This window comes from Bos taurus, chromosome 8, assembly GCF_002263795.3.
Source record: "Bos taurus isolate L1 Dominette 01449 registration number 42190680 breed Hereford chromosome 8, ARS-UCD2.0, whole genome shotgun sequence".
NCBI lineage: Eukaryota > Metazoa > Chordata > Mammalia > Artiodactyla > Bovidae > Bos > Bos taurus.
This window is the reverse complement of record NC_037335.1, coordinates 81,296,164-81,318,884: the sequence shown is the minus strand read 5'-3', so window position 1 is coordinate 81,318,884 and position 22,721 is coordinate 81,296,164. Positions and strand designations below refer to the sequence as shown.

Below are 22,721 nucleotides of genomic sequence, written 5' to 3'. Positions count from 1 at the left end.
GGAACAGTTTGCCATGCCCTCCTCCAGGGGATCTTCTCAACCCAGCAATGGAACCCTTGTCTCCCACACTGCAGACCGACTCTTTACCATCTGAGCCACCAGGGAAGCCCAAGAAGACTAGAGTGGGTAGCCTATCCCTTCTCAAGGGGATCTTCCTTACCCAGGAATTGAACTGGGGTCTCCTGCATTGCAGGTGGATTCTTTACCAGCTGAGCTACCAGGGAAGCCCAACTCGAACACAAGGGTCTTCCAACCACAGTCCCCATATCTCAGCAGGCTGGCCTCGAAGAAACAAAGGCCTGGTAGTGGGTGTCCAGGCTTACAAGAGCACCCCCAGTTCCTTGGCCAACCTAAGTTTTGGCCGGGGAACCCAAGTATCACTCACACTATCTTGAAATGGAATTCCAAGGTTTCCATTTGATGGTAAAGAGGGGAAGTGGTCATTTTCAGCACACTGACTGGGAACATGAAGGGCAGATTTGGTATTCCGTCTTTCCGGAACAATGTCTAGACTTTCTGAGGAGTCACCTCTATAAATAGCACAGTTAGTTAACCAAGAAATAAAACACTTCTACTTCAAGCTACTTCGAGCTCCACTCTGGGGTTAAATCAGGGTGGATTTTTGCAATGTACTCACAAATCCCATGAAGTAATCAGTTTTGGTTTTTTTTTAAGTAATACATCTTTAAAGGTGAGCTTCCTCACATCTTTGGCCTTTTAAAGTTACTGCTTCTTTTGAGGAAAAAGTAGCTGGGATATTCTTCCAATTACATTTTAGTGGGGAGTAAAGTGACAAGGAAATCTCTGGCCCGCTTTATGCAAACAGGCCTACAGGGCTTGGACATGGTGGGTTCCAGCTGCACAATGGCTGTAGTACGACATAGGCAATGTTCCCTTGAGCAGGACTATTCATATACTGCGCTTTGCTTGAGAACTATTTCCCGAGTTGGTGCTTTCCTCCAAAGGAGTCTAGCCTTAAGAGAAATACACACACCGCTCCACGCCAAAGCACAGACACAACACAGTCCAGAGGCCGGGAGCGTGTGCTCACCCCGTGGAGTGGCTTCAGGAGTGAGAACGCACACGACTGGGAATAGTCCAACTCAGACAACTCTGCACATTCAACCTCATGCTTCTTTTTCACCCACAGTGTATATTCTATTCAGTAATGATGCTTCTGTAGAGAAATAACCAAGGGGAGGAACAAAAAAGTATGAGCCGTTTCTTTGCAATGGAAAAATGGAAAAGCCTGGCTTGACTGGCCATTTCAGGCTCAAGGGCTGGAAGAGATTAGGGGCCTATGATGACATCAATAGAGAGAGAAGATTACAAATGTAGGTAGAGGGGTGATTGCTTCAGGAAGGCCTTTCAAAGGCCTGACAACTTCTCTTGAAGGATGACCCCAGTGGTGCTCTCAGAGGTAAGACTGTCAGTCTATGCGTGTGGAGGACAGTTCAAAGAAAACAAAACACTTAAGCATAATCTTTCAGAGGGTGAGGAATCATGGCATAATGATGATAAAATGCTACTTCTGGATCTGACAAGCAGCACAGCTGTTTGATGGCAAGAAGATTCTGGCTAAGCCAAAAGCTGTGAGCTTGCTCTGCCTGTTGTTCCTCTGTAGAGAGAATCTGGCCCCAACACACACACGTGATCCAGGAATTTGCCTGGTACCCAGATTCTAAGGCTGCCTCAAAACAAGCCCATAGTGAATGCTGATTTTCAAGTAGACTCCAAGACACTATGATTCTATAGGGGGACCTTGAAGCAAATATATATATTTATAAATATAAATAATATATATATTTATAAATATAAATATATATATATATATATAGAGAGAGAGAGAGAGAGAGTGTGTGTGTTACGGATGAGTCTTGCCTCAGTCTGAACCCCAGGCTCTGAGGGCCATCCCAGGGTAAGGCCCTGTTACCTCTGTCTCTGATTTTCCAGCTCTAAGTGACTAGGGGACATCATATATGGTCCTGTACCTGTGCTGTAAAGAATGGGGCAAATGCACACCTTCTCCCTCCTGCCTCTTTCACTACAAACTGATTATGTCAAAACTATCCAGATAATCACAGTCAAGGGCTTCCAGAGTCCCAGAAGAACACTGCCTTATGAATACCCATTTCTATTTCAAGAAAGAAAAATGAAAGAAACAGAACGCATTAGAAGGGGAAAGCCCTTCTCTGTAAGGTAGGAGTAAAATAAACAATTTTCTCAAGAAGAAAAATAGAATCTCATCCCACCTCCCAGGGGACACATGGATACACGTGTATGACTGATTCATGTTGTACAGCAGAAACCAACACAACGCTATTAAGCAATTATCCTCTACTTAAAAATAAATTAATTAAAAACAGAAAAAAGGAAGAAGAAAAGCAGAAATAGAAAACAAAGTGGAGAAATAAAGCAACAAAGGGAAAGCATTTGAGGGGGACTGAGCCCCCTTGTGTAGACCCATGGACCTTGCTACCCACGATACACTCTGTTCATTGCTCCAGTGAACGGCAGGGGTGCCAGTAAACGAAGGATTAAAATTTTATAGGAAGAAAGGAAGGTATGAGCTGCTTTCTATCATTCACACCCACTTGTTTGTAAAAGCAGAAGAGTTATACAGGAAAACGGGGGAAAGACGTGCTCCTTTAAAATATTTTTTAAAACAATCCATGCAGAAAGAAGTTTAAGAATTTATTAAAGTCTGGGAAACAAATGGTGACAATAACAAAGAATTAAAACTCACACATAGACCCCCAAATCCACAGCACATCAGAGAGAGCAGATGAGCTGGAAACCTTGGTGAGCTGAAAGGTGCACTAATTTAGGGCTTGAAATCCGGTTCCCCAAGGGAAGAGTCACTATGGTTGCATCCTGCCTTGAAATCAAGGGTCACAAGTCCCTAAAATTTATCGGAGGGTTGTTTAAAAGTATGGCAGTTTTTAGTTCAGGGGATTCAAAAATTCAACTGGAAGCTAACAAGGAACAAGTAAAGAAAAACTCCCCAAACTGTGAAACCTTGCTACTTAAGATAATGACAAAAATTTATGACTGCTTCCTTCCCCAATAGAAAGGAGCACAATTAGAAGGCTGAAAACAACAGGCCCTTTGTACCAGCACGTTATGGTTTGCTTCTTCTATTACACATTGGCTGGGAGATAAGAATAAACAGGACAACACCCTGTCTAACCCCAGGAGGAGGGGGTGGAGGGAGAGCCGGTTACATTCATTCTTGGGCATGTTTGTGCACACCGTTTATTCGCAAATTGAGGTACTTAAGAAAATTGGGTATGCAACAGTCAGGAACTAGCATAAGCATTCAGAAGCCTTTTATTGCACAATCAAATCTTTTAAGAACAAGCCACGTGTAATAGGGAGCTTTATCATTTTTCTCTGCTCTGAAGTGCACTGAAGATATTTCAGTAATTGATAATTATTTCTCTGTGCTCTTTACTTATCAGTCCTATTTTTGTCCAGTCTTTGAAAACCTTAAAAATTAGGCTGAGAAAACATGTAAGTAGTGCCTCCCTCCCTGTGATCTGTTTCGTCAAAAAAGAGCTTGCAAGGAATCAGCAAGCAGCTGCTGGGGCGCGTTGAGTGCTCTGATGCCTTCTCTGTGGGGAACTCTGCTCAAGAACAGCAGGTACTAAAGCAAGTCAGGTTCCAAGCAGTTGGTCATGAGCTGCCAGAGCACCACTGGTCCCCAGAAAAGATGTGCCCTCCCTGGCAACTCGCTCTCCATATACAGGACTGCCTGGAACCATGGATCTCTGCTCAAGCTCTGCCCTTTCTTAGCGGCTCTTCCTCACTCTCCTCACATGGGTTACAGGTGGCTCAGGTGACCGAAGCCCTGCTGGACTCTGGCATTTCCTGGTGCCCAAAGTATGTCTAAGGGAAGCCATGCTAGCCACACTGGCCTTCTTTCTGCTCCTCCAGCCCATTACAATGGTTCCCAGCTTGGGGCCTTCGGACTTGAACTTTCCTCAGTCTGAGTTGCTTTTCCACCAGATTATCACACGGCTGGCTCCTTACCATTCTTCAGTTTCATTCTTTAAAGAAGCTTTTCCCTCCTCACCCTAACAATGCTTCTGGTCCCCAGTTATTCTGTCACTTACTTGGCTTTATTTTCTTCATAATACACAACTTTAAAAAAAATGTGTTTTCTTTTATTTGTATTGTCTTCAATTTCTTTCAACTTAAAAAAAATCTTTTTAATGTATTTGTTTTTTAATTGAAGGATAATCACTTTACAGAATTGTGTTTGTTTCTGCCAAACATCAACATGAATCAGCCATAGGTATACATATGTCCCCTTCCTCTTGCACAGTACACATCTTAATTATTTGTTTTTATGCATACTATTTTCTCCCCTGACTAGAATGTAACTCCCATGATGATGGAGATCTCATCAACCTCTTTCATGCCGGTAGACTCAGCATCTTAAATCCTACCTGGCACACAGTATGTGCTTCATAGAGCTTTATGAATGAATAAATGAATAAACAAGCAAATAAACTCATGAACAAGACTATCTGGTACAGAACCAGTGGGGAAAAGGTCAAAGCAGAATTTGTCACCTATCATCAATCACTCTGCTTCCATTTTTTTTTTTTTCCCCCAGTATTTCAAGAGAGACCGGGGGTGAATGGTCTACATGTGAGCGGTGGAGTGGGGAAGTACAGCCTCTAGGAGATGGCTTTTTCATTTGATGCTCTAAACATAAAACCACTCTGAAATGATAAGCAGAAGATCCTTCAAAATCAAACAGAGGAGGGGAAAAAAAAGAACGTATTTGGAAGTCAGCAAGGTAGTTCTGCCAACCTAATTACAACCTGGGACATGTAATTGTGAACTGCTGAAAGACAAATGGTGAAGCTAAGCGTTTATTATAAACATCCACAGAGGTAAGACAGAGGTGTTAATTTTGAGGCAACTGTCATAAATCTGATTCCAGGATATTATTCCATTAACATTATTATTATTATAACAAAGAGTGTAAGCAGGATGACGCATTCCTTTCATGTATTTCTCAATACCTAGGAAATTAGGCTTACTAGTCAATACCCAGCTGAGACATTTGAGAAAACACAAGGCACAATGAAAATGGCAGAATGCTAATTATGCCAACAAGAAGAGAGTTGTTCTATACACTACAGACTCATTTAAAATGCATTCTTATCTTCATTTAGACACCACAGTACTCAACCCAAGAAAGGTGCACTCCAGGGCTCCTTATATGGCAGATTCCGCCTTCATAGGAAAGCAAAAGTAAAATGAAACAAAACAGCAAGCCCCCACTTCCTGAACGAGAAAAGAATGGGAATATGACTGTCAATGGTGTCTTAGAGGCGAATAGTCGTTTTTCTCAAAGCCAGAATAACATGAAAGTATCTCTCCTCTGGAACAGTGATTCAGAAAAGGGGGAGGAGTTAATATGTTACAGGTCCTGTTATATTAAACAGTAATAAAACTCATGAAGTGCAATACTGATAAATGTTCTACTTTTACTGCTATGTTTGAAAAGCACTCCAAATTCTGAAATGTTGTGTATTATTTACTTCCTTATAAATTGATTTGTCATTATCATACATTTAAATTATACAAATGTGTTTTTTTTTTTATCCATACTGAAATACCAAAATCAGGCTCAAAAACAGACTCGGAGAGGAAAATTTTATTCATACAAATTATGATATGTAAAATATAAAATACAGGGAAATCATTATGGATATCATCCAAAAGTTTTAAACACTTTTTAAAATGGTTATTAATAATTTATTCATTTTAGTTCATGTGGGACTGTTTAAAGTCATCTAGCAAACAAGAATACGAAATTAGTATAAAATGTTATTCGTTAAGATTAAGACCGAGTCACTAAAGATGTCCAGAGGTATGGAATTTATGATCTTGCATACATGTTTATAAAATGTGGACTCAGGAAAGAACCATTTAATTTATCAAGAAATCCTTTGATCTCCAGTGCATTACAACTAATAGAACAATGGCAAATTTCAGTGGAGATGTCTTTTGGAATGGCTCCTACTAGACTTGAGATTTCTCTACTCCTATTTAGGGTACAGAATTGACCTGCAAGACTGTCATTTTTGTTCCAGTTTGTTTCACACAGCCCCAAGCAAAGCCTTGGCCATAAATAAGGCAACGGGGCCCCAGGAGCCAGCTGAGTCATAAACCCTACTCGGCCACATGTGGCTCAAGGTGTTGGGATCCCGAGAGAGTCAAGCCAAGCAAGTGGAATCAATTTAGGTCAGAGTTAGGAAAAACAGTGTCTCCCCACCCCCAACTGGCAGTGTAAGACACCACAATCCCCCCTCCACTGTTCAAATACAGGGAGTGGTAACTAAGCCCAGGAAAACATCTAGACCAGGGCAGACTATTTCCACAGTCTAAAAAGAAGGAAAAAAATGATATTTGACAACCAACCACAAATTTTTAAATGTACGGTTCTCCTGTTTTTGAGCATAAAAGCAGTCTTGTTTCTACTCAGTTATTATCACCATCACAGCTTTTGACATTTGTACCCAGTACCATTTGGCCATAGGATACTTAGGCTTATTACTTTAAAGAAACAGATTTAAGCATGTTTAAATCAATTTAATACTGCAAAAAGCAGCAAACACACAGCCTACCTGCCTGGGCAGGCAAACTTAAAAAGAAAAGCTTTATAGATTGGCCTACAGGTCAACAAATTCTGGTTTTGGCAGACTGATGTCAGGAAGGAGTTGTAGAAAATAAGTTTCTCTGTATGAAAACTACTTGGCCTCTGGTTCCCTCAGGTCAGAACTTGGAACTGTTAGCAAACATGCCCTGAAAAACTGCAACTCTCATAAAGTGCTAAAAACTTCCAAATAAATGTAGTCCCTCAAAACTGTGTACAAATAAGAAACATTTAATGAACAACCCTTCCTTTGCCAATAATTCCACTCAAATTAAGTCCAGCAGACTCTTCAAAGGGACCAAGGAAGCCCCCTTGTTAAGACAAATTCTATATATAGACAGCTGAGACAATTACATGAGGCACATAACCAAATACATATAATTATCCTAGTTTTTACATTCCCATTATCTTCATGAATATAGGATAAAAAACAGTCTAAATGACCTTCTCAGACCTCCTCAAGGATTAAGACTAGCCAGCTAGCTTTTTAAAAGTATACGTGTGTAGTACAGATCAAAGGCAAATGTTCTGGTCAGTTCTTTTCTACTCATGGGTTTTACTAAGAATGTGTGCAGCTTTCAGGGAAAACACCACAAATGACAGCTGTTCAAAAGCATGGAAATTAATTGGCAGCAGGAATTTCCTTGACTAATAGGGAAAAACTTAGAGTCACATGTTTTGATGAGCTTATTTTTCCCATCCTTAGTCAAGCATATTCACTTGTTAATGATTAAGATTTTCAAACAGAAATATAACCAAGAAAAGCCTGAGTACATAACCAAGTAAAATGCTGAGTGAAACACAGCTCCCTATTACTGAATGAACAACAGCATTAATGAATGGATTTTAGGCATAAATTACACACAGGGAAAGGTCCAACATGCAGGTCTTGATTTTCCATACGAACTAAATTGGGATGACAATAAGAATAATACAGTATATTTATTATATTAAAAAATAGTAGCAAGACAAGTGACCCCCCTGAACCTCCCCTAGTAAGCCATCTGCTCTGAGCTGTTTTTCTAGCAGTGGTGATAGATTTACACTGATCCATCCACAGTCTCTCTGACACAGGGGCTCTCAAGTCGTTGCCCTTGTGACCAGTGGTGAGAATGGATGAGACAGCTGGACAGGATTACGCGGCAGCCTGTGCCCTAGAACCAAGTTGTGTTGACTCTGCCCAGAGCTATGACCTTGGGCTCACTAGCATTATGCTCTTACCGCCTAAGCTAACTAGCCACTGATTAGCCACGATCCAGCATACGCCACTCTGGGAGCACAATGTGTTCTCAATCACAGCAACAATGTGAGTTGTTATTTTCAAGGCAACTGAACTGAGCCCATGACATGCAAAGGCTCATGCATGGTGGAGTGTGAGATGGCCCTTCCAATCTATCAAATGACTGCTCTGACAGCTCAGAGAAAGCAAGAAATAATCAAAGAATTTCCAGGAATCTCCCTGGTGGTCCAGTGGTTAAGACTCTGTGCTTCCACTGCAGGGGGTGCGGGTTCAATCCCTGGTCTGAGAACTAAGATCCTGCATGCCACACGTGCCAAAATTTAGAAGAAAAAAAAAAAAAATTCCAAAGCATGTTCTCCAGCCACCACAACAGAATAACATACCTGGCCATCCCTAGACTTGAAAAGTTGGCAGGGACAATGAGTATATCCAGCCTGGAGAATGGGTGTGTTCCCAGGACAGAGTGTGCTGCAGAGAGGCAAGGAGGGATTAGCGGCAGAAGGGTCTCCTGGCAGGCACCCTTCAGACACGCTGGAGCAAAGACCCGATGAGGAATGATCTTCTGGGTGGTGGCAGAAGCCTTCTGGAAGCGGCAGGGGTATTCCATGTGACCACAAACGCCAATATACCTGGGAGCAACATGAAATAAATAGATGCACTTTATGGTAAATTAGGTTTATTCCTCTTTCCATGGAGATGAGGTACTTATACAGACATAGACAACTTCCAGGAGACAGTGGTTCTAATGGACTCATAAGCAAAATAGTTCATGTGAGTTCTTGTCTTGTTTATTTCTATAGAGTGGTAAAAAAATTACAGGTCAAAACACTTATCAAAGTGCTGAATTGATTATCTTCAATCTAAGCTAAGTGGAAGTAGTAAAATCTTGTTTTAGAATAAACAGAATCTCTAAGATTCAAAACAACAAAACAATCCCCCAGCAAAATAAAAAGCAATTCCTATCCTTAGAAATGTGCTTTTCAAATGTCACTATGGGAAAAATCTTCTCCAGTTCAGAATAATTTGCAATTTAGAAAGGCAGGAACAGTGCAACCAAATTAAAGATCCCGCTCTGAAATGTCCTAGAATAAAAGATGTAGACTCGGTGATGTATCCTGTGAAACAAATCACAATGCCATTTCGAGATTTTCAAAAGAATATAATCCATTTTATTGAAAAGTAACCTACAATAACTGTTCTTTATGAAGGCCCTCAAAAGTTTTGCTGTTAAGGAATACAGGAGCACTTTGATACAACACTTTCCCCAATCCACTTTCAATACAAATTTAACTGAATCAACCTTTTAAGGAAACAGATCAGAGCCCGGCCCACACCATCTCACCACTGCGGCAAAGGTGGAGCCGGAAAAGAATTCCTAGAACCTGACTCACAGGCCTCAAGAGAACGTATCTACCCAAAGAAACCAACATCAAAGGAAACTATTTTTTCACCTGCTAACACAGCCTTTATTCAAACAGAATGGGAAGTCCCTCTAATTTGATACTGCAAATCACAATGAATATTGAAACACCTTAAAATGTTGGCACATCCCAATATGAGCAGACTACACCAATAACTCCTTTCCACGTGCTTAAAGTGCCGTTCACCCATCCGAGGCTAGCACTGCCCAAGAAGATCCCCACCGCCATGGAGATAAGCCTCACCTCTGCCAGCCTGGGACACAGAACACAGCTTCCTGCACCAATGATATTTTACCACAGGTTAGGGTAAGAGAAGTGGGTGGAGACTCATAAAAACTTCTGAGAGGATAAAGTGACAGGAAGAACTTCATTATTATTGAACATTAGTCAAAGTCTCTGGATTAATAACCTTGCTTTACAGACAGAGTAGAAATGCCTTCTGGTAAACATCTAACTGAAAAGGCTGCAACTGTCCACCTAATAACAAATACTGTGTTGGTACATCAATTCAATCAAAAGTTAGAGAATAGTTTGGGGTAGCCAAAGGTACACCCCCAAAAGCTACTTTGTTAAAAAGAAAAAAGGGGTGAGTTAAATTTTCTCTGGACAGGAATGACACTAGCCAAGGTAATGAAAGTCATTCCAGTTGTGTGAATTACCACTGTTTTTCATAATCAAAGCCTGAGAGAATGTGTAGGACTTTAAGGCAATCTAGCTATAATCAAACTAAGTGAGACCAGAAGACTCCCAATAAAAATGGAAACGGCATCAGGGAAGCCACACATGTGTTCCTGTTGAGGGGCGGGGGCGGATCAGGAAATCAAGGCTTCAGAGGCTGGTCTCAGGCTGGCTAGCTGACCTGAGTCAGGCAACTCAGTATCTGGGGCCTCTTTTTCCTAATCTCTAACACTCTCTCACACAAGTGGCTGCTGGGGGAGGGGAGGAGTTGATTGGAAGGGGATGTGAGGGAACTCAGGGGGTTGATAGAAGTTCTCTGTCTGGTTTAGGGCACATAGAATCATCAAAAGCTCATCAGGCCAAACACTTAGAATCCGTGCACTTTGTTGTATGTTAATTATGCTTTAATTAAAAACAGAGAATCTAAAACAGTTTCTAAGATTTCTTCTGGCACTGCGATTCCATGACAACCCACCACCACAGGAGCCCCTTTCACGCATCAGCCATGTTCCTGAAATGGTGAGGTGATACTGTACTTTTATAAGGTCATGAATGGTCTCCCACAGAAGCAATATTAACCCAATGATGCCATATCTTCCTTTCACACTAACCGTCAGTTATTAATCTCTGTGTATGTGCCTGCTGCAATACATTCTCAATATCACCAACAAATCAAGAATTTGTAAATACCAGTTCATTGTGTCCAGACTTGTATCAGAGTAAATATTTTAATAGCACATATTATTAATAACATCTGATGGTTAATTAATAAATAATCTGTAGTATTAAGTAAGAATAATAAGCAATAATAAGTCCTACCGCAACTGCTATTGAACATTGAGTAGGTGCCAAGCACTGTTCTGAACACTTTATATGCATCATCCCAACTAATGCACACTACATTCTGAAGGGTAAGAGCTATTCTTTTCATCACACTGGGTCATAAGCTCCTCTCTGCTGACCCTTCTGCTCCACATACTTCATGATTCTTCTTGAGTAAAGAGGATCCTGGATTTTTCTCAAAGCTGAGTTTAGCTGGTCTGTGGTTCTCTGGCTTCCTACTCTTCCTTGTATTGATAGTATTAGTGCCCATTAATGTTGCCAGGAGTGGGAAGAACTGGTGAAATATATGTTAGACTGGTAAATGATGGGAAGCTGATCACTGGTTCCCTCTCACACAACTGCTAGGCTAAAATTATTTTATAAGAGGTCTTTCCAAAGAGTAAGAATGACCATGTTTTACTCATAATCACAAAAGTGAAAACTGTCAAGAAGCTCTTCTTCAGGCCAATCTCTTGTTTCAAGAAGGTCCTGTACTAAAACCACTTGACACAAATGTTTTCCTACCACAGGTTCAAAGGGATTGCTAGAAAAGTCTCCCTTGGAAAGCGTACCCTTTACTGCTCAGACTCCCCTTCCTCAGTTCAACCTGACAACTTAGTAAATATTTCCAGTATCTTTGCTCTATTCAAGGCACCTCAAAGGATGCTGCTATGTACACACGTATGAATAAATTTCCAACCCTATCTTTGAGGAGCTTACAGTTTTCTTGGGAGAAAAAAAAAAAGTTTTAATTCTGAAAGTTACAGTGACATAGGTTACACAATTTATTAACATATTTTAGCAAGCAGCTTAGATGCTTGCTTACCATAAAAATCACAAGTGTTCAAAATGCCACCACCAGCCCCCAGCGAATTGTCGACAGTGATGTTAACATAAACTGCGATGTAGGAGTGTCTGGAAGCTGGATGCATTTTCTCAGGGCATTTAGTGCACTGCAGAGAAAACTGAAATGTGTACAGTAAGAGACAGAAAGCTGAAATATCTTGAGAGAGCAAGGGCTGGAGAAACCAAACCAAGCCAGGAAGATATGAAAAGGTTTGCTCATAGTGAAGGATGTAATGGAAATTGGCATTTTTCCTATGATTTATATATATTTATAATTTACATATTATAAATATATAATATATTATACATATTATGTGGGTGTGTGTGTGAGTTGCTCTGTCGTGTCTGACTCTTTTGCGACCCCATGGACTGTAGCCCGCCAGGCTCCTCTGTCCATGGAACTTTTCAGGCAAGGATACTGGAGGGGTTGCCATTTCCTTCTCCATGGGATCTTCCTGACCCAGGGATCGAACCCAGATCTCCTGCATTGCAGGCAGATTCTTTACTGTCTGAGCTACTAGGGAAACCCTATATATATATATATATATATATATATATATATGTAATTCCTTCTTTTCCAGACTCTCAGAGATAGAAACAGGGTTTATCCTCCAAGGTCCACAAGGGAATTTTCATCACCTTTGCAGCTCTAAAGAAGACCTCTTCCTGCACCAAGTCGTCCCTTCTTTAGGATGAACAGCCTCAATGCCTTTTCTTCTTCGTGTTGCCTGCCTTCCTTGCATTTAATCATTTTTGTTGAGTCCTCTGGACTTTATCCAAGTTTCCATGTTGTGCTTAAACTGAATGGCCCCCAAGTGAAGACAATATTTTAACAAAGGCCTTGAGAGGTTAAACATAACACAAAAATTCCCCTGTGGCTGGAGAAGATTATACTGCAGCCAAATAAAATTGATAAACTTTCAGAAGTTTACCTAAGTGCCTTTTAACTAATGCATTTGCTCACCTAGAATGGGCTAGAGCATGCGTGGAGCTGGAGCTGGAAGAGGGAACATTCCTCACATAATTTAGGCCACATGAACAGTGATCAAAAGTTCAGTGACCAATACTTTGGCTAAGTCTCTGAGACCCAGATGAAATTTCAGGCAAATGCAAGCCTGTGGTGTATAAAGCCCCTGTAAAAGTTACATTTACAGGAGTTGAACTGGTGGTCTTGGGAAGGTTTGAAATAGAAAGGGTAGGGTGGTGGAGGGGGCGGAGATGCTGAGGGAGGCAAGGGGACCAGATGTGAATATAACCAAAAACACCACTGTAGTTGGCACTTTAGAGCACCTTTGCTGGCAAACTTAGCATGGAGCCAAAGATTTAATGGATAAAAACACAAAGCCACCCTTTGATGACTAAAGACAGCACACATGGAGCACGCAGCCAGGGAAGGATTAAGCAAATGTAAGCTATTATTTTATCAGCAGTACATTTCTGATGGACAAGCACAGTGATAAATGGAGGGAAAACTTAGTCATAGCATGTCAGACACAGAGGGAGCGTGGGAGGGACTCCATTCCACAGGCCTGTGTTTCCATACAAGGACGTGCTTCCCCAGAGTGGCAACTCTGACCTCTCTCCACAGCTGATGGGGTTGGCTTGCCACTTTGGGCTTTCTCTTTTTCCATCTGCTTGCCCACAGAGGGGTTACTTTTTGGCTGTTCGGCAATCTGTGTGCATCTGTCTTGTGGAGGCTGGCAGAGGTCCACCTGGGTGGGTGACTGGGTGGGTAAGTAAATTTGTGTAGTTTGGAAATGAAGTATTAGAATGTCCACTGAGACTATGAACCTGAGCACTCCCTCAGTCCAGCTTCTGTCAACAATAAAAGCTTTATTTTGCTTTCCTTCTGTCTGTTTCTAAATTGGTTCTAAACTCAGGAGGACAAAAGGGGAATCAAAATTACCCCTTCCCCTAAACCCCAAGAGGAATTTCAGATATCATCTCTTTCCAGAATCTCCACTTGATCTGTCCATATCCTGCTCCCATCACAACTATAGATGCAAGAAGAGTGAAAAGCCACTGCAGTTACTTCTGGGCAGCAGAGAGCAATGACCGCTGCCCACTCTCCTCCTGTGTGTCTCTGGGAATATGGCTGCTGCTGCTGCTGCTGCTGCTAAGTCACGTCAGTCGTGTCCGACTCTGTGCAACCCCATAGATGGCAGCCCAACAGGCTCCTCTGTCCCTGGGATTCTCCAGGCAAGAATACTGGAGTGGGTTGCCATTTCCTTCTCCGGAGAATATGGCTAGAAGGACAAAATAACAAAGTTCTATCTTTGCTTTCTCCTCGTTTCCTAGGGCACACATTTCCTGATGCACACCTCCCCTAAGAGTCAATGAGCCCTCAGGGTGTAGATGAAGAGCACAGTGATTCTTCACCACAAAGAATCTGAGAATCCTGAACAAAGACTTTCTTCTACAGAGAAGGGAAGTATGGCCTGCCCAAAGAGACATAATCAATAGAAATGGCTCCTTCAGCTTCAAAGGCAATGCTCTCAACTTCTGTTTTCTGTTCTAACATGATAGATTCCAATCAATGACAGTGGGAAGGTAGATCAGACTCCAGGTGAGGTGTGGATGTTACATGTAGCCTTTAAAAGTCCTCAGGCAAGGTTCTGAATCACCTCTCTAGGGGGTCAAGCTGAGATGTGAATCCATGTATTGTAACTCAATAGGGATATGGACATGAAGTTGCCGTCTGAAGCTTCTGTATCTTTATGTGAAAAAAGGAGATAATAAAGCCTATCAATCTAATAGGCTTATCCTCAGGACTAACTGAGATGACATTTACATCAAGACCCTCTCTGACTGCAACACCCCGTGGCTTCTGTATCATTAAGGCTAGGCTAAGATATGCTGCAGTAACAAATAACCCTGGTGTTTCAGTGCTTAATGGAAAAAAGGTTATTTGTCAGTCATACCAAGTGTGCTGTAAATCCAAGTAATTCTCCAGGGCACCTGTCCTCCTCGCTCAGAAATCTGGGCTTCATGAACCTGCAGAGTGAGGCCTACTCTGCGATCTCAGTAACAGAGGAAGAGAGGACCAGAGGGCAGCACAGGCAATTAAATGTTCCCATGTGAAAGTAAGACATGTCATTTCCATCCACAATGTTCTTCCCTCAAGAGTACATAAATAAAGCCCAATAAACAATCTAGGATCCTCTATAGAGCTCAGGGCAGACAGTCCTGACAGACAAGTTACTGAGCAGATAGTAGAAATTTCTTCCCTCCCTCCAAAAAGCAAATGCGGGCAATAAGTCATGCCTATGTTAATAGAGGCCTCAGTGGCTTTATCTCCAAAGGGTACTGACTACTATTGTCACTGTGGTAAGAATGAAAGAAACATAGCAAAATAAAACCCAAACAAGAGGAATTTCACTAAGAGCATATCTTAGTTGGTTTTCAAGGATGAAATGAGCATCTGTATCATTGCTCTTCACTGAAAGGTACTGACTTAGTGACTTTGTGTCTATAGGAAAAAAAGGTTAAACTGAGGTGGGTGTCAAGGTCATCCTGGAACAAAGCATGATGCAACACACACAATGAGCAAGCACACTTCTGTGCCTCTTATGTGCATTCTCTTTCCTTTTGGCTCTGAAAACTAGATATAGCTGAAAGCCCAGGGAGGAGGCTACAAGTGAATATCCAAAGGCCCACACTAATTTTTAAAAGCTTTGATTTTCTCTGATCCATCCTGAAAAAGAAGAAATTGCTACTGAAGTTAACAGAGCCCTGACCCAGCAAGATTCTCATAACCTAATGGCCTTCTGACAGCTTCCTCGTGTCCTGAGCTCCAAGGAGGCTGACTCTCCCCACTGAGGGACAGCAGCCCCCACAAGCACACGGCTGATAACAGGCAAGGAATCAAAACAGCAAAGTGGCCCACAAAGTAATCCATCAGACAAGCACCTTCTTTCCATTCAGTTGTGCTTTTGAAAAAATAAGTACCAAAAACCAAAGTTAAAAGCTGTAGAAGGAGATAAAGTATTGAATCTGACGATTCTGTTGACTTAATGAAACACATAAAAATATTTCACCTGACTATCCAGAGGATCTCATATATATTTATCTTTCTTTCTGCATAAACAATATGCCCACATTTCTGCCTCTCAACTCTCTTTCGCTCCCAGTAGGGTTTTTCCTGCTTTGATTAATCATATTTTGGTTTAGTTTCTCAGCAGGAATGACTCACATTCCCAGTGCTTGGAATAAATGCATCATACTGCTCCCTCAAGTGTTTGTTTTTCCGCAAGTTCACAAGTACAAACCTGAAGTCAGCTTCAGAAGGTGAGAAGGATCTCTCTGTTGCCACATCATTTGATGAGCAGATCTCCGGCTTCATTTCTGTCCAGGATCCCACTGCAATTGTGAAGGTGGAGGCTGGCATTGGCATGGTGACGTAGTAATGCCAACTTGAGTAGTCTACAAACAGAAAGAGAAAAACATAATGAGTCCAGTGCATGGTCCTGGACTTTACTCTGTATTTTTTTCTCTTTAGGCACTTGAAGAGCTTGTGTGCTAAGTTGAGCTAAGCTAATTCTTGGAGGTGGGGCATTATTCTAGGTCTCAGCAAAAGAGAGATGATGGATTCAGCATAGCCAAGAAGATTTGGATCTCTTCCATGGATCAGTTTGAAGCCCTTCAAGTGAGGCTATAAATAAAGGGTTGAGGCGGTCACTAATAGCTACAAACACATAAGGACAGAGGTTGTATGCTACTATGGGGTCAAGAACATATCTTATCCATATTGCCAGCACAATACTTGGCACAAAAAAGAAGATGCTATGTTGAATGAATGAATAAATGACCATTTCTGTGCTGCCAAACTACTTTGTCTAAATTCAATACAGGTCACTCTAAAATGGATATAGCAAAAGAAAAAGAAAAAGAAAATGAGATCGGGAAGGAAAGTATATGGGTTTTAGTACCAACCCTGAAACTACTTATTTACAGAAGTTCAGGTCTTATCTCTCATCCTTTTTATCTGTTAATATATTGGGGTAGTCCCCTTTCCTCATCAAGCAGATGAAAAACAGAGCTTGAGAGGTTCAGGCGAGCCAAGGACTCCCAGCTAGTTTGTAACAGGGCTGGAATTTGTAGCTGGAGCTCCCTACCACAGCCAAAGGTGTACCCCCTCCACTTAGTCCAAACCATAGAGAAGGTTCTTACCAAAGGAACAAATGATTGATAACTTATCACATTATGCTTCTTTTCTTGTAACATGAGGAAATGATTTTAATGTTACTGAAATCTCAATGTATCATTCAACCTGACTTAACGTAATATTTTTTTCTGAGCGTGCGTTATAAATTAGTGGTGTTATCTTTAGGGAATCTAGTATCACCTCACATATGGAACACTGTGCTTCACTCTTCATGTTCCCATAGCGGGAGCTACCGCTAGAGTAACACTCCCAGCCTCTCTTTCAGCCCCTGCTAACTCCTTTTGAGGAGCTAATCTTCTCTTTCTTATTTTAAGTTGCTGAGGGTTAAACACTCATAGAATGGACTGTTGTCATCCAATTTGGTCAATGAGTGGATAAAGTCAATTTCAGAGTTGAAATATTAACAGGCCTACATTGACCAGCAGACTTTTAATGACATTTTTCAAAGTGCTTTAGCAGTAAAAATCAGTAATAAAGGTTGGATTTTGCTCTCCATATACTTGGATTTTTTTAATCTCAACTAATCTGATATTACTTTGCCAACAAAGGTCCGTCTAGTCAAGGCTATGGTTTTCCAGGGGTCATGTATGGATGTGAGAGTTGGACTGTGAAGAAGGCTGAGTGCCAAAGAATTGATGCTTTTGAGCTGTGGTGTTGGAGAGGACTCTTGAGAGTCCCTTGGACTGCAAGGAGATCCAACCAGTCCATCCTAAAGGATACCAGTCCTGGGTGCTCATTGGAAAGACTGATGCTGAGGCTGAAACTCCAATATTTTGGCCACCTCATGCGAAGAGTTGACTCATTGGAAAAGACCCTGATGCTGGGAAGGATTGGGGGCAGGAGGAGAAGGGGATGACAGAGGATGAGATGGCTGGATGGCATCACCGACTCGATGCACAAGAGTTTGGGTGAACTCCAGGAGTTGGTGATGGACAGGGAGGCCTGGTATGCTGCGCTTCATGGGGTTGCAAAGAGTCAGACACGACTGAGCAACTGAAGTGAACTGAACTGAATCTGAACTTTGGAAGATTGGAGAGGTCATTATTTATTACCCTCTGAAACTAACAATTTAGATAGAAAGAAATACATTACAGAACTTCTCTGATAAAAATCAAAATTTTAAATAGGAAATGAAAACTTAAACTTAGGACAAAATGAACAGATCTCAAGTTTGAATAAACAAGATATGCTATCAAGTTTGGAAGTCAATAGAGGAGATACCTGAAGAAGGAATACAGAAGGGCATGCTGCTGGAAACCCTTTACAGAGGCAGCCATTTTCTCAAACTTGCTTGTAAGTTTGATACTGGTTCTGCAAAAAGAGTGGCCACTCTTGAGACCACTTTCTCCACAGCTTACTAAGAAGCTGAAGGCAGGCTCCTCTTTAAAGAGAACCAAATCCAGTGATGCTGGAGACAATCTGACGATATGCATAGCTTCTCCTGGGCTTGAAGAAAAACTACAGCTGTAAAAAAGAATGGCTGCTATGATCCCAGGCCAGTAAGAAGAAGGTAGAGACAATCTCAGCCATTGTCATTGACATGACAATCCCATGTCAGTCTTGATAAAAGCCTGACATGGATCCTACATGACATGCTGTACTGAGTCTACCTCCCTAATTTTTCTGCTTTCCCATAACTGCCTCATTCTCTGCAACCTGACACCTCCCCGACAGTTGCTCCAATGAAGAACTTCAATTTGGACTGGACAACACAATGAGAGCTGGCATAAGTTGGGGGGTGGGGAGGAGGAGATATGAGAAGAGGAAAGAAGGTATGGGAAAAGAGTGAAATATCCTAGATTTTGAATAGCCTAGGTTTAAAAGAGAAATTTTGAATAACAATACTCTCTGGATCACAGGGCTGTGATCTGGTCATTCTATCTCTGAAACCTATTTTGGAGTGTTGTTGAACATGGGCTGTTGAACCTTTCTTTCAAAAACTTCAGCTCCTTGGTGGGGGGAGAGGTTCAGTAAATAAACAGCAACAGTGAGGCTTGCAAGTAAAAATGGAAGATTGAATACATATCTGATAAAGAGTTAATATCCAAAATATATAAGGCACTCACACAACTCAATAGCAAAAAAACATATAATCCTTATTTAAAAAATGGATAGTGGAACTAGGTTGCTTTCTCCTAAAATCCAATTAAAGGACAGTAAAAGGATTTTTTTAAAAGGCATAAACCAAAAAGAACAGGGAGAATAAAATAGGAGACAATTATCCACAAAATACTAGAAGCCAGAATGCAGGTGGTAAAAGAGGAAAATAACATGGCAGCTCTGAATCCTAAATCAGCTGGGAGAAAGACAAGATTCACCTCATTTTATCCCCCAGGTCCTCCCAAAAGGCTGTGAGTAGAGGTGCTAAAGTAAGCAGGATGGGTCAGATGACTCAGAAGGGCTCAGATCCCTGGGTGGCCACCCCTGTTCCTCACACCTGGGCTACCTGTCCAACCCCCTACACATACTAGCAAATAACTGGAGGTTTATCTTCCAGAGAATAAAAGAGAGGGTCTCTGAGAGTAGAATGGCATAGTAGAAGCAAATGAATGGGATTAAATGAACAAATGCATATCAGATGCTGAGACCACCAGCCTTAGGTGTGTGCTGTGCTTAGTAACTCAGTCGCGTCTGACTCTCTGCAGCCCCATGGACTGTAGCCCACCAAGCTCCTCTGTCCATGGAATTTTCCAGGCAAGAATACTGGAGTGGGTTGCAATCTCCTACTCCAGGGGATCTTCCTGACTCAGGGATCGAACCCGTGTCTCTTGCATTTCCTGCTTTGGCAGGCAGATTCTTTACCATTACCACCAGTCATTTCCCCCTATTTGACAACCAAGTTTTTACCTCCAGGCAGGAAAATGAAAAAACCTGACAAGCCCAAGAGAGACAACCAAGGATACTGAAATTGGAGGTGTCCTATGACTTGTCTATGATGAAACTTACAGATGACAAGGCCTATGCATTCACTTAGTGCTCCAATTACATTTTAGTCCCCTACACCCAAATGCCTACAGACAAATCAAGGACCTTTGAGCATCTTTAGAAAGCCCCTAATGCAAAACAGAGAGACAAAACCAAAAAGAAGCAAGCAACTTGGAGGACAGTGACCATGCTAGGAGAAGAAAACTTCAAAACACACCAAACAGATACATACTGAAAGTTCAGAGAATTTATTGCAGTGCTGAAACAAGAACAGTATAAGATGAAAAAAAGAGGAGTTGACAGAGAATTAAAAAAACATGAGAGAAGGAAAGAAAAACCCAATAATAGGAGTGAGATGGAATATAAAGCTGAAATCTCCCCAGAAATAAAAGACAATATAATATCCAAGTAACAGAAGCTCCAGAAAAAGACATCAGAGAAAATAGAAGGAAGAAAACTGTAGGTTAAAAAATTTGAGAAAATTTCCCCAAATTTAAGGGACCATGAGTTTTCAGACTGAAAGGGCACACAATATCCAGAACACCCGGAACAAGTCCACCTACATTATGATACATCATTATGAAACTTAGAACCCTGAGGATAAAGGCAAGATCTTACAAGCTTCCCAGAAGAGAGAGAAAACAAAAATCACTTACAATAAGGACATTTTCAGACATGTAAAGTTTTTTTTTTTTAATTGCCTCCCACACATTCTGTTTTCTGGAAGCTACTAGAGTATGCAAATTATGCCTCTGAAGGAGGTAGTAAACCAGTAAGAGGAACATAGATGATCCAACATAAGAGAGACACAAAGGGAACCTGTAGAATAATGGAGAAGGGCATTCCCAGGAACCAGCTGTGCACCAGCAGAGAGTGTAACGTGCCCCGCAAGGCAGAGTATATGGCCCCAGGAGAGACTGCTTCAGGAAGATGAAACTGAGAGAAAATCTGATGTATCTGAGCATCTGTAAAGATTTAAACAACTTTCAAAGAATCTTGGGGTTGGCAAATACGTAGAAAACCAAGCAAAAGAGAACAGACAATAAGGCTATTATTAATTCCATGAAAAACTAGCATGTAATACAGAAATAATAATATAATCAAAGTTGCACTAGCAAACATAGATATAACAATATGTGATGAATATTGATCTAATCAAAGTTATGCTATTAATTATATTGTGAAGATAAAGTTTTGGGAAGGGAGCATGCGTGTGATGGAGTGGGTAGAGGGAGGGGAAGAGTACCAAAACCCTATCTGCCATAGTGTGAAAACCAATGCTGAACAATCGAGCATCTTACTGAATATTATGAAGATAAGTATCAAATAATCAAATAAAAAAGAAGATAACTTCTGAAGTAAGAAAAATATGCTGGAAGTACTGAGGACTGCTATTTTGGGAAGGGAGTATAATAAGCACAGTTGAACTATTTGAGTCTTTAAATATGTGCATTTAAAAAAAATTTTTAAATAACACAACTGGTCAATTAAAAGAGAATCTTATCAGAAAAAGAACAACATTTTTGGTTCTGAGATACTGTTAAAATGATAAAATATAACTCAGAAGAGGCAATTTTGCAATAAGGAGTAGGCACTATTCTACTAAGAAATCCTTTAAGAATAAAACATTGGTAATGATTTTTTGATATAAGATCAAGAGCAAAAAGAAATAGGAGGAACTACATCAAGCTAAAAATTTTGTATATAGCAAAAGAAATCATGAGTGGAATGAAAAGGAAATCTACTGAATGAGAAAAAGTATTTGCAAACCACATATCTGATAAGGAGTTAATATCTGAAATATGCAAGGAACTCATGCAACACAACAGCAAGAAGACATCTAACCCTACTTTTAAAATGGGTAAAAGACTGAAATAGACATTTTTCCAAAGAAGTAACTCAAATGGCCAAGAAGTAGACAAAAAGGTGCTCAACATCACCAATCATCAGGTAAATGCAAATCAAAACCACAGCGAGGTATCACCTCACCTATTAGAATAACTATTTCCAAAAAGCCAAGAGATAAGTGCTGGCGAAGATGTGGAGAAAAAGGAACCCTTGTGCAATGTTGAGGGGAATATAAAATGGTGTGGCCACTATGGAAAACATTATGGAGGTTCCTAAAAATTTTTTTTTAAAAATAGAATTCCTCATGTTCCAGCAATGTCACCTCTGGGTATATACCTGAAGGAAATGAAATAACTCTCTCAAAGATATCTGCACCCCATGTTCATTACAGAATTATTCAGAATAGCCAATAGCCAAGATAGGGAAACATCCTAAGCCCCAAATGGTAGATACATGGATAGAGAAAATGTGATACACAGACACACACACATGCAGAATATTATTCATTCATAAAAAAAAAAAAATCCTGCCATTTGCAACAACATGGATATACCTTGATTGCATTATGCTAAGTAAAATAAGTCAGGAAAAGACAAATACCGTATGATCTCACTTACGTGTAGAATCTAACAGAAAAAAAATATTAATAGAAGTAGAAAGTAGATTGGTGGCTGCTAGCGGTGGCGGAGAAGGCGATGGCACCCCACTCCAGTACTCTTGCTTGGAAAATCCCATGGACGGAGGAGCCTGGTAGGCTGTAGTCCATGGGGTTGCTAAGAGTCGGACACAACTGAGCGACTTCACTTTCACCTTTCACTTTCATGCACTGGAGAAGGAAATGGCAACCCACTCCGGTGTCCTTGCCTGGAGAATCCCAGGGACGGGGGAGCCTGGCGGGCTGCCGTCCATGGGGTCGCACAGAGTCGGACACGACTGAAGCGACTTAGCAGCAGCAGCAGCAGTGGTGGTGGGTGGAGGACAGTTGGGAGAGAGAAAGGCTGAAGGTGCTCAAGGGGTGCAAGCCTCTAGTTATAAGTAAGTTCTGAGGATGTGAGGTACCACATGGTGACTATAGTTAACAATACTGTACATCTGAAAATT

The 22,721-nt window shown here is 41.1% G+C and overlaps 1 protein-coding gene across 8 annotated transcripts in view; it reads right to left on the bottom strand.

Moving 5' to 3' along the window:
• Positions 1-22,721, bottom strand: part of AOPEP (aminopeptidase O (putative)) — a 422,219-nt gene that overhangs the window by 300,690 nt on the left and 98,808 nt on the right. For 7 of the 8 annotated variants that reach the window (XM_059889131.1, XM_059889130.1, XM_059889129.1 and 4 more), the window contains 2 exon segments: positions 15,952-16,105; positions 8,300-8,545 (listed from right to left, as the gene is read on the bottom strand). In XM_059889131.1, coding sequence (XP_059745114.1) covers positions 8,300-8,545; positions 15,952-16,105 — 400 coding nt within the window. 8 annotated transcript variants of the gene reach the window in all.